This window comes from Rousettus aegyptiacus, unplaced genomic scaffold (genome assembly GCF_014176215.1).
Source record: "Rousettus aegyptiacus isolate mRouAeg1 unplaced genomic scaffold, mRouAeg1.p scaffold_m13_p_18, whole genome shotgun sequence".
In the NCBI taxonomy this organism is placed as follows: Eukaryota; Metazoa; Chordata; class Mammalia; order Chiroptera; family Pteropodidae; genus Rousettus; species Rousettus aegyptiacus.
In genome coordinates this window covers 14169130-14178519 of record NW_023416293.1, presented here as the reverse complement: position 1 = coordinate 14178519, position 9390 = coordinate 14169130, and the positions used below count along the sequence as shown (strand labels likewise).

Here is a 9390-nt window from a genome sequence, read left to right as displayed (position 1 = left end):
AGCCCTGCGGCAGACTTTCAAACAGAACAGATTTCTGGCATAGCACTTCACATTCCCCTTGTGACATTTCAGGAGAGGAGAACACTGATCAGCTCGAAGTTTGTTTTCATTTTCTTGTCTCAGGCTATAATCTCCAACTGCTCAGGCCCAATCGTTGTCAATTGGAGTGGATGCCTGGGCCAATGAAAGATCGTGGCACAGAAATCCAGTTAACAGTATTTAAGAAATGTAGCTGGGAGAAGTAAAAGACAGAGTGACAAGATTATTCTTTGGGCATAATTTCATATAAATTAAATTAAACCCATAAAGTCCATATAAACCTAAAGCAGGGCTTGTGAAAAGACCATTTATCACAGAAGACGGAAAAATGCCATCATTTATTCATGTTTCTACGCCAGAGGAAACTCAAAACAGCGTTAACCCAGTGGAACACTATGCCCTCTGTTGTGCCCCAGACCGCTGTATCTGAGTGAAAAAGCGCAGCTCTCTGTGAGGGTGGATTTCTTCTCTTCGCGAGTGAGTCAGAGAACAGACTGTGATTAAGCCTTCTGCGAATGGGCACGGGCATGTGGATGGCTGAATTATGCATGAGGCTGCAGGGCTCTCTTTGCTCCCCTGTGGACACGCTGTGGTGACGTGTGAGGCTTGCAATCCAGGTGGCCTTTCTTTGGCAGCTGCCCTTTCAAAACCACAAATGGGAGAAGCGACCACTTGGCACAGTCTCCTTTATGCTGTGTTCCAAATGAGAAAACTGATTTATGTGAACACACAAACCGAAAGTGATTGTAGAAACAAGTAGATAGATGTCATTCTAGACAATTCTAGACACTGCTGGATAGAGCTTTGCCAATAAAAGAAATGAGATTATGAACTATTTAGGGACCGCCGTGGAACAGCTGAGTAACTAGAAACTGTCATTTTCCATGTTAGGAAAACAGCTACGATTCTATCGGGAAGAGTCAGCAGCATTTTTCACAGGATGTCAAAAAACCTCAGGCCATGTTGGCAAAGCACGGAAAATGCCCCACTGATGCTCAGACTTGGCCTTTTGAAAAGAGTGTTTATCCTAGGTGAACCCTAGAGCTTCCTTCATGTAAAAATAGGTTACCCAGTAGGCTTTGGGGCCGACGATGGTTTTTAAATCGTACTAATCATCATTGGAATGAAACCAGCGTGATTCAAAGAGAAAGCGGCTGGAACATTTATTAATCCCTGAGCTCTTCTTTCTATTTTAAAAAAGGATTACGAGCTTACCGTAATTGTTCCTTTTAAAATTACTTGGCAATGTTGCTAAATGTGGTTAGATTGTGTCACTGAGTGGTCACAGCTACAGACGTAAAACATTCATCACAGCAGTTCAAAAAGTACAAGCATATTACAGTGCACACTTCGAGGACTCCTGGCCTAACATTCATTAGCATTTAGAAAGAAAATATGGAACCCGACAAATCTGAAACTGCCTTTGTGTCTAACTCTTGTGCATATCATAACGTTACAAACTGAGAGCCAGAAAGGACCTTTGTAAGAACCGCTGTACAGCGTCGTGGCCCAGAGCACAGGCGGTGACGTCCAGGTTTCTTCTGAGTTCTGAACTTGACTTAACAGACGTGTGATATCAAGCAAGTCATTGGCTGCGGGCGTTTAATCCGCGAACTGTGTTTCACAGGTGAAGAAACTGCACCGGGGAGACGCGTCCGGTGCCACCAGGGGATGGTGCCAGAGCCTCGGCTGTGGCTCAGGTGCCCTCATGGCTTTCCCTCAACTTCTGCTCTGTCCTTTGGACTTTAAAATTATGAATTTCCATCGTCCTTTTGCACCCTTTTGTGATGGACCCAAACGTAACTCAATAAAAACACCTACAAAGCAGGAAAATACCACCCGCATTTTAATAATTTAAAAATTACGAAATTGGCTAAACTAACAAATCTGTATCCTGGGACCATTAATCGGCCCGAGTGAATCAATCCTCTTCCTCCAGATGTGAATCTGAGGGAGAGGGCTTCACCCCGGCTTGCTTCGCCTCCGAAGTGTTTTCTTTCCGTTTGTCTCCCCCTAGTGGATTCTAAAAAAATACCTGCTTTTATTTTCAGAATAACTGGATTATTTGGGATGGGATTTGCTCGTTAAGAGTTCAGGGGTTCTCGGCCTGACTCATGCTGTGGAATGTCTGGAAAACCGTCTTGTTTGGGTGGGAGTCTTCACGGAGGCTTCGCTCAGGATGGGGAGAAGCAGGCCGGGGCATCTGCTCCCTGAAACCTACACGAGCACCGAGAAGCACAGGAAGACACAGAGGTGTATTCCCAGAACTACGAGTGGTTTGAGGTGACTGAGAATAAAGAACAAGAGGTTAGCAATGAAAGTCTGTCTGTGGCCAGACATGAAGTGGAAAGGTAGGCAGAAACCAAATCACGGGAGCTCCCTGTCATCAGGGATCCAGGTTACTTCCAAGTACAGTATGGCCTTTATCCTCATGGTGCAAAACGGCTGCCTGAGCTCCAGCTATCACATGCATTTATCCACTTGCACATCTATACTGGCGCTGCAAGCTCAGACAGGTTAAGTCATACAAAGCCCAAGAGTTGGCTCCGGTTGGAGCTGCCAGCAGGGTTACTGGCGACTTTGGTGAGGGTGTGTCTGCACTATTTCGTAGGGCAGAGCCCTATTCCAGATTGAAGCTCATGGGCTAGAATTGCACCTTTCTGGCCTCTGTCATGATGATGCTGGAATGGTGGGGAGAAGTCAGATGGCAGGGGACTGAGAAGTGACCGGTAGGGTAAGAAGTAGAGAAAGTGAGTGAAGGAACTCGCGGGATGAGAGGAGTGTCCCGTGCTTGCCCCTTGTCACTGACCCTGTCACTCCCCTGAGGTCAGGCTCCAGCTGGAAGGGGCTGTGGACGTCTCGGCTGTGTTTGTGGGAGGGGTCCCGACGCCCTTTGCTTCTTGGTTTTCCTCTTTTAGCTCCACGGCCGTGTTTGCCAGAAACCTGATTTGGGGTTTTAGTGGCTCTCTCGGTCTTAATGACAGTCTTGAGGACACAGTCTGTGTCGTCTCTCCGGCTTCTACCACTTCCGGCTGCCCAGCTAGTGGCCCTGATGGAGGCAGCCTCTACCATATGAATGCCAGGCACCTCCCTCCTTCTGCACCTGCTAAGCCCTTTTTACAGGGCTGGGGCTGAAGATAGATGGGGAGAGAAGGCGGGAGCAGAGGGCAAGAGGAGACGTGGGGTGGGGCAGCATTATTTTGTTCAGATGAGAGGGATGCTGAAGAAGAGGGAACACAGGTGTTTTGATGCAGGGAGGTCCCTGGGAAGATGCAGAATCCGAATCCAGGATACAGGTGTGTGGCTCTTAGTAGGTACAGTGAGTCCGTTACAAAAGGACTCCCTATTTCATCTTGTGGTTATTCCTAGGGATTAAATCATAATCCTCATCCTTTGTAAGATGTGTCATTATCAGTCTATAAAATGCACAACCCCAGCTCCTCAGCACTAGCTTTAAATAGGGCTTTTCAGTGTTTCACAGAATTCTCTTGGGCTACGCAATTTAGCAGCTTATGTTTATTGAGCATTAATCCTGTGCCAGGCTCTCTGCTAAGCACTCTGCATACATTATCTAATTTAATCATTACAGCTCTTCAGAGTAGGTGACATTATCATCGGCAGTTTCCAGATGAGCAATCCGAGGCACCAGAGATTCAGTGGCTTCCTCTGCTTGTCATCTGCGGACAGGATCTGGAGAGAGAAGCGCTGTCTCAGGGTAATAAATAAAAGATCAAAACCCTCTGTGACCTGGAGGTGGCTCACAGGTGGCCTTTGATCTGTGGTGTGTCCATGATTCCTGTGGTTGGACTTAAACTGGGAGCCTCTAACTGAGAAAGACTGAGAAGTGGGAAGTGTGGCAGGTGTTCTCAAGGTCCTGAGACATTCCTGGGCCAGGTACTAGGGTCACAGGGTGGGACAGGTCCTGCTCCACCTTGGGCTCACAGTTTTGGGGGCACAGATCTTGGTTTGCTATCTAGGCCATACATTGTTTAGTGCTTTTAAATTCACTATTATAACTTTAATAGACAACAGTTGTAATAGAAATTATTTTCCCCACATTTTTAACCATTTAAAGCAATCACTCATGGTAGTGAATCGAGTTTTCCCAGTTTTGGATTTTCAGGATTAAATGAAAAAAAAAAAAAAATCCACAGAGGACGTGGAGTCCATTTCCTAGCTCCACGCTCGGCATCGGAAATACTAGAAACGCGCTGGTCATTCTGATTAAGTCGGGGGCCATTTTTACAACGCGAAGGTGGACAGACTACGCTTCTTTTACATCGAGGGTGGACGGGGGTGTCGCTGTCCCTCTTCTTGTTTAAAACCCACGTCACCTGCGTCAGAAAACCGCGTCGCGAGCGGGTTGGGCCCAATGTTCAGACTCAGGGCGACACAAGCACGGGCGCTTCCGGGGGGCGGGAGGAAGCGGACGCACGGCGCCTGACGCGACGGCCAACAGCCAATCAGGAGGCAGCACTCTGGAACAGCCAATCAGAAGGCGGCGCCCGACGCGATGGCCTGTAGCAGCCAATCAGAAGGCGCTGCTCGGCGACGCCCAGCAGCCAATCAGAAAGCGGAGCGCCCATTCAAACTGCGGGCCCGGGCAGCCGCGGGCGAGCGGCGTGGGCGCGGCCTCGGAGGGTCCCTGGGCGGGGCGGCCGCGGAGGCCGAGGCACCGGCGCTGCGAGAGGCGCAGGGCCCGCGAGCCCGGAGTCCGGTCGCGGCTGAGGGGTCAGCGAGGAAGGAGGGCGGCGCGCGGGCCGCGGCTCCGCGGGGACCCGGCGGCCGGACCCCAGGGCCCCCGGCCCACAGCCTGACCGCGGAGGCTCGCCCGGCCGCGGCGCCGAGGGGGTCCCTTCGCTGTCCCGCCGCCGCGGTGACCAGCTGAGGGCAGCGTCGCGGGGCCGCCGGGGCGGGGTGCGGACTTCTGTCCCTCGTGTTCATTGCAGTCTGATGAAGAAACCTCGCAAACACGCAGAAACCGCGCCTAGTCCTGTGAGTAGCAAACAGCCTTTCGAGCCGCAGTGGAATTTCTTGCCTTTAAATTTATGTCCATAATAGGAAGATTCTGTACTTTGGTTAAGAAGGGGGACCAGAGATGTCTCTATCCAGGATTGTTATTTACTTAGTCTTTAAAAGACTTTCTTAAAAATTAACTTTTGTTCCTCGAAAGCAATCCTCTGTGGAGTGGTTTGGGCAAAAGTCATTTTACATGTGAGAACAGGGCACACAAGTTTAAAGGCTTATTTACATCAATATGACCACTTCGTTGCAAAATTGGGTGGAAGCCAGGCCGCCTGGCTGTCCGCGCTGTTCTTTCAAGCCTCAATGCCGGGTAGATGTTGACATATTTAGATATACACCTGTAGTTTTTGTTTTGGTCCCAGCCTGTTAATAACCACTGCTGGGGCTGGACCAGCCCTTGTGGTTCTTGTTATGATTGTAAGACACCTGTGGACTCGCCCGCGGCCTCTCCCAGAGTCACCCCTCCCACGCGTGGGCGTCCCCCGTGCCGGCCACCGGCCACTCCCCCGCACTCCCGCCTGTCCCGAAGCGCCCTGCCTGCTCAGGACGTGCCCGAGTGGACGGCCTCAGCGTGGTCCTTTCGCCTCCAGCGATGTCTCGGGCTTAACTTGCTCTGGGCCACGTGTCCGTCCTCCCCGTGGTCCAGAGTCTCCGTGGGGCTCCCCCACGGCGCCGAGTCTCACACGAGCCCGTTTCTTCCCTGGCAGCCTCCCTCACTGTCCGGCCTCCGCGTCCATCACAGTCACCGGGAGACGAGGCCGTGGGTGGTCTCGGCCTCGGTCCCTGATGACACGGCTGTGCTCCCGGGGACCTTCCGAGTCCTCCCATTGCTGCCCTCCCGAGTCTCGGCCTCTCCCCCCACCCCCGATCTCTTGGCTTGTCCATTTGAATTGATGACTGAACCAAGGCAAGAAAAAGCCTTGACGGTTCCCACGCCTCCGCTGCCTGCCACGGTGCTGTGTCTCTTCTGTGGCCGTGACTCCGGTTTTCTCGGTGTTCGCGTGCAGCCCTGCCGAGCTGCTCGCTACTTTGACTTTCCCCAGAAGTCATTTCAGGTGATCGCCGCCTTCTGCCCGGAAGATGGTGCCGTCTGCACATCTCGAGTCTTCGCCGTGTCTTCCAGGTTTCACGTCTCCTCCCTCCGAGTCCAGCCCCGTGTTTCGCATGCCGTGTTCTGCGTGCAGATTGAAAAAATTAGGGAGATCACATGCACCCTTGTCCAACACCTTTGCCTGTGGGAAGCCTTCTGTCTCCATATTCTGCTCTGAGAGTGGCTCCCTGTCCCCAAGACAGGTCACAGGTCAGGACACTCAAGTGCCGAGACACGTCCATCTCGTTCGGAGCAACTCGCGGTGTTCGTGATCCACAGCGTCACAGACTCGCTGGAATTCCGGTCCGCGGTGGCATCCAGCGGATGCTGGCGACGCGGCCCGAGAGCCCCTCCCTTCTCTGACCCTGCTGGACGTCCCGCATGGACGTCCGTGTTTCCCGCTCCAGAGGAGGTCGGGGCCTGTGTCGCATCACCTCGCGCATCGTGGGGGATCAGGACGGTCGTCCCCTGCCAGCCGCAGTCCTTGGCTTCCCCTTTTTTGGAGACTGTGGTGAACGTTTCCCGTCTGTGGGCCATCGTTCTGTTCTGCATATTTGCGGACGTATTCTTGTCAGGGTTTTGATGGATTCGGTCTCTGTGGCTGGAAATAATTCTCTCGGCATCGGTGAGGCAGCCCCGTCTTTACGCACGCTCAACGGATGGCATGAAAACGCTGTGCTCCAGGCGCTGGGACTCCCGTCCGCCCCCCTCCCTCCTCCCCACGCTGGGGGACTGAAAAACTCTTTGCTGACTTTTCCGTTTTACATCTTCTGAGTCCCTTGGCACGTTTGACCTGATGTAAGGGTTGTCTGTGTGTCCTTCCAGACGCAGGAAGTAAGGACAGGGGACTTGTCTCAGATCCAGTGTCCAGATCATGTGCCGAGGGAGGGTCGTGAGCCCTTCGAGGGCAGAGAGCTGTTCACAGCTGTCAGGAAACCGCGTCTGGGCTGGAGACCGTCATTCATTCTAGCATATTCCGCTGGGGAGGGTCTTGTGTTTTTAAAGCCTGTTTGTATCTGTGCAATCTAATTCTTTTTTTTTTTTTTTTGGAGTTTAGCAGATATTTTTGGAAACCGATAGGCCGGAAGGGAAAGGAACTCCCCCAGGAGAGCTTCGGTTCACAGCAGCATCCTTCGTAAAGATAAGCGGCCGCCACGATGTCGGTGCGCGCTGAGCTCAGCAGAAGCAGCGGCGATGTCGCTGGCGCCCCCGCTCCCCCCGAGAGCTCGTCGCCGCACGTCCTCGGCCACGGCCGCGGCCTCCAGCTGCCTTCCAGGTCGGAGATGTCAGAACGTGAAAACGACCAGTCGCTGCGATCTGCGAGTCACGTCAGAGACATGAACTGCACTTACGTTATTTCTGCCTGTAGAAAAGCAGGAGACGCACACCCGACCCCCACCCCCGTAGGTCGGCTGGCCCTGCAGAGAAGGGTGACGAGGAACAAAGAGTCACCGTTGCTTGGCAACGAGGTGGGAGCCCCCGCTGAGCAGAGGACAGGAGCTCGCCTCGTGCCGCAGGGTCGCGTGGACGGGCGGAGAGCGACGCGGCCCGTGGAGGGAGCGGCAGGAGGTGACCGCGCTTCTGGGGAGACCGGCGCGAACGCCCAGGTCACAGATGATACACCCTCTCTCGTGGCGTCTTGCGAGCCCTCAGCCGGAGACCGGAAAGTCGCGGAGGTGACGGCCGAGGGAAAATCCAGAGAAACGTTTTCTGCCGTCAGCAGGCCAAATGACAATGTGGCATTTAAGTGCTTAAGTCACAGAGTGTCCGTCGGTCCCCAGAGTCAGGCCGGACTTGTTAGATCAGGATACTGGGCGGCGAGGCCCATGCAGAGCCCGCTGGACAGCAGAGAGCCGGGGACAGGAAAGTCGCATCCTAGAAGTACTGGGAAGAATGCTGCGAGAAGTTCGAGTCAATCTGAAAGCTCAGAAAACAGAGCGCCCACGGGGTGCGCTGCAGGGCACTCGCCGACGCCGAGGCGTGCGCCCCGGCTTCCGAGCCCCGCCGTGTCCACGCCGAGAAGCGGGGTGCCCGACCCTCAGGTCAGACGGGAGCCGACACCTTCTCTCCTGGCGCATAAAAGGGAGCAGCCGCGAGACGCCACAGCCCCTCCCCAGGAGGAGGCCGCAGCCCGGCCCAGCTCCGCGGACAGAGGGCCCTTAAAGGCGGAGAGCAGCCAGGTGACCGTGGCCGTGCGCGTGCGGCCCTTCAGCACGAGGTACGCCGCGCCGGGCGCGCCTCGTCTCTCCCGCCTCTGGGACGCGGGGCGTTCGCGCTGCGTCAGGCTCGCCGGGCTCGTTGGGGGTGTTTTTATTTGGGGAGAACTGTTCGGTTTAGTCGTAGTGCGTTGATTGTTCTTGGTGATTGGCTAGGAATTTTTAAAGATTGAAATCATCGTCTTTTGCAAATGTGAATTTCTCTAGATACTAGAGCTTTGTAGAGTCTGAGGGACCTCAGTTTCTAACGCGGTCGGAGCCGCAGCATCTGGTCGGATGCCCCCGGCCCGGGGACGCCACGTGTCACGAGTTCTGAGGTCCTCGTGCCCTGTGGGCGTCATACTCACGATGATGGCAGGAGCGCGAGCTTTTTCCGTGTGCCTCTTTTTAAAGAGAGATGGCGGAGCACGCGGCCCAGGTGGTCTTCGTGGACGGGGACGAGCTGGCGGTGAGGCACCCCGACACGGGGCACCTGTACAGTTTCACCTACGACGTTTCGCTCTGGTCCTTCGACCCCGGGCACCCCGGCTACGCCGGCCAGACCGCGGTCTACGAGGCCCTCGCCGCCCCGCTCCTGGCGCGAGCCTTCGAAGGCTACAACACCTGCCTGTTCGCCTACGGCCAGACCGGCTCCGGGAAATCGTACACGTGAGTTGACCTGCAGACGCGGTTCTCCGGGAGAAGCGGTGTGGTCCTTTGGGAGGGATGCCGCTTTGGGAGCCCGCGGACCTGGGCGCGGACCTCGTCCGCCCGATGCACAGTTCTGTTTGTATCTTCTCACGACTGTCCTTGGAATTAGGTAGTTCTCGTTTATATCCACTTTACGGAGGAGGGGACTGAGGTTTAGGCTGATAGGTGTCTCGTCCAAGGTCCCAGAGCTAAGCAGAGGTGACCTCAAGATTGAAATCAGCCCGAGGCGGCTGCAGAGCCAGGTTCTTAGGCTTCGATGATGAGGTCCATTCAGCTTGCCCCCCACTCCCTCCCCAACCCATTTCCCCAAAAAGAATTTTTTAAAAACCG

General features: G+C 54.3%; 1 protein-coding gene across 2 annotated transcripts in view; it reads left to right on the top strand.

The window, feature by feature from the left end:
• Positions 1 to 4675: 4675 nt before the first annotated feature.
• KIF14 (kinesin family member 14) overlaps positions 4676 to 9390 on the top strand; it is a 28041-nt gene continuing 23326 nt past the window's right edge. Inside the window, exons 1-3 of one of the 2 annotated variants that reach the window (XM_036235490.1) lie at positions 4676 to 5034; positions 7212 to 8372; positions 8764 to 9018. In XM_036235490.1, coding sequence (XP_036091383.1) covers positions 7312 to 8372; positions 8764 to 9018 — 1316 coding nt within the window. In that variant the 5' untranslated portion in view covers positions 4676 to 5034; positions 7212 to 7311. Of the gene's footprint in view, positions 5035 to 7211; positions 8373 to 8763; positions 9019 to 9058; positions 9170 to 9390 lie in introns of those variants that run through there. The other variant, XM_036235491.1, reaches the window with a different exon arrangement.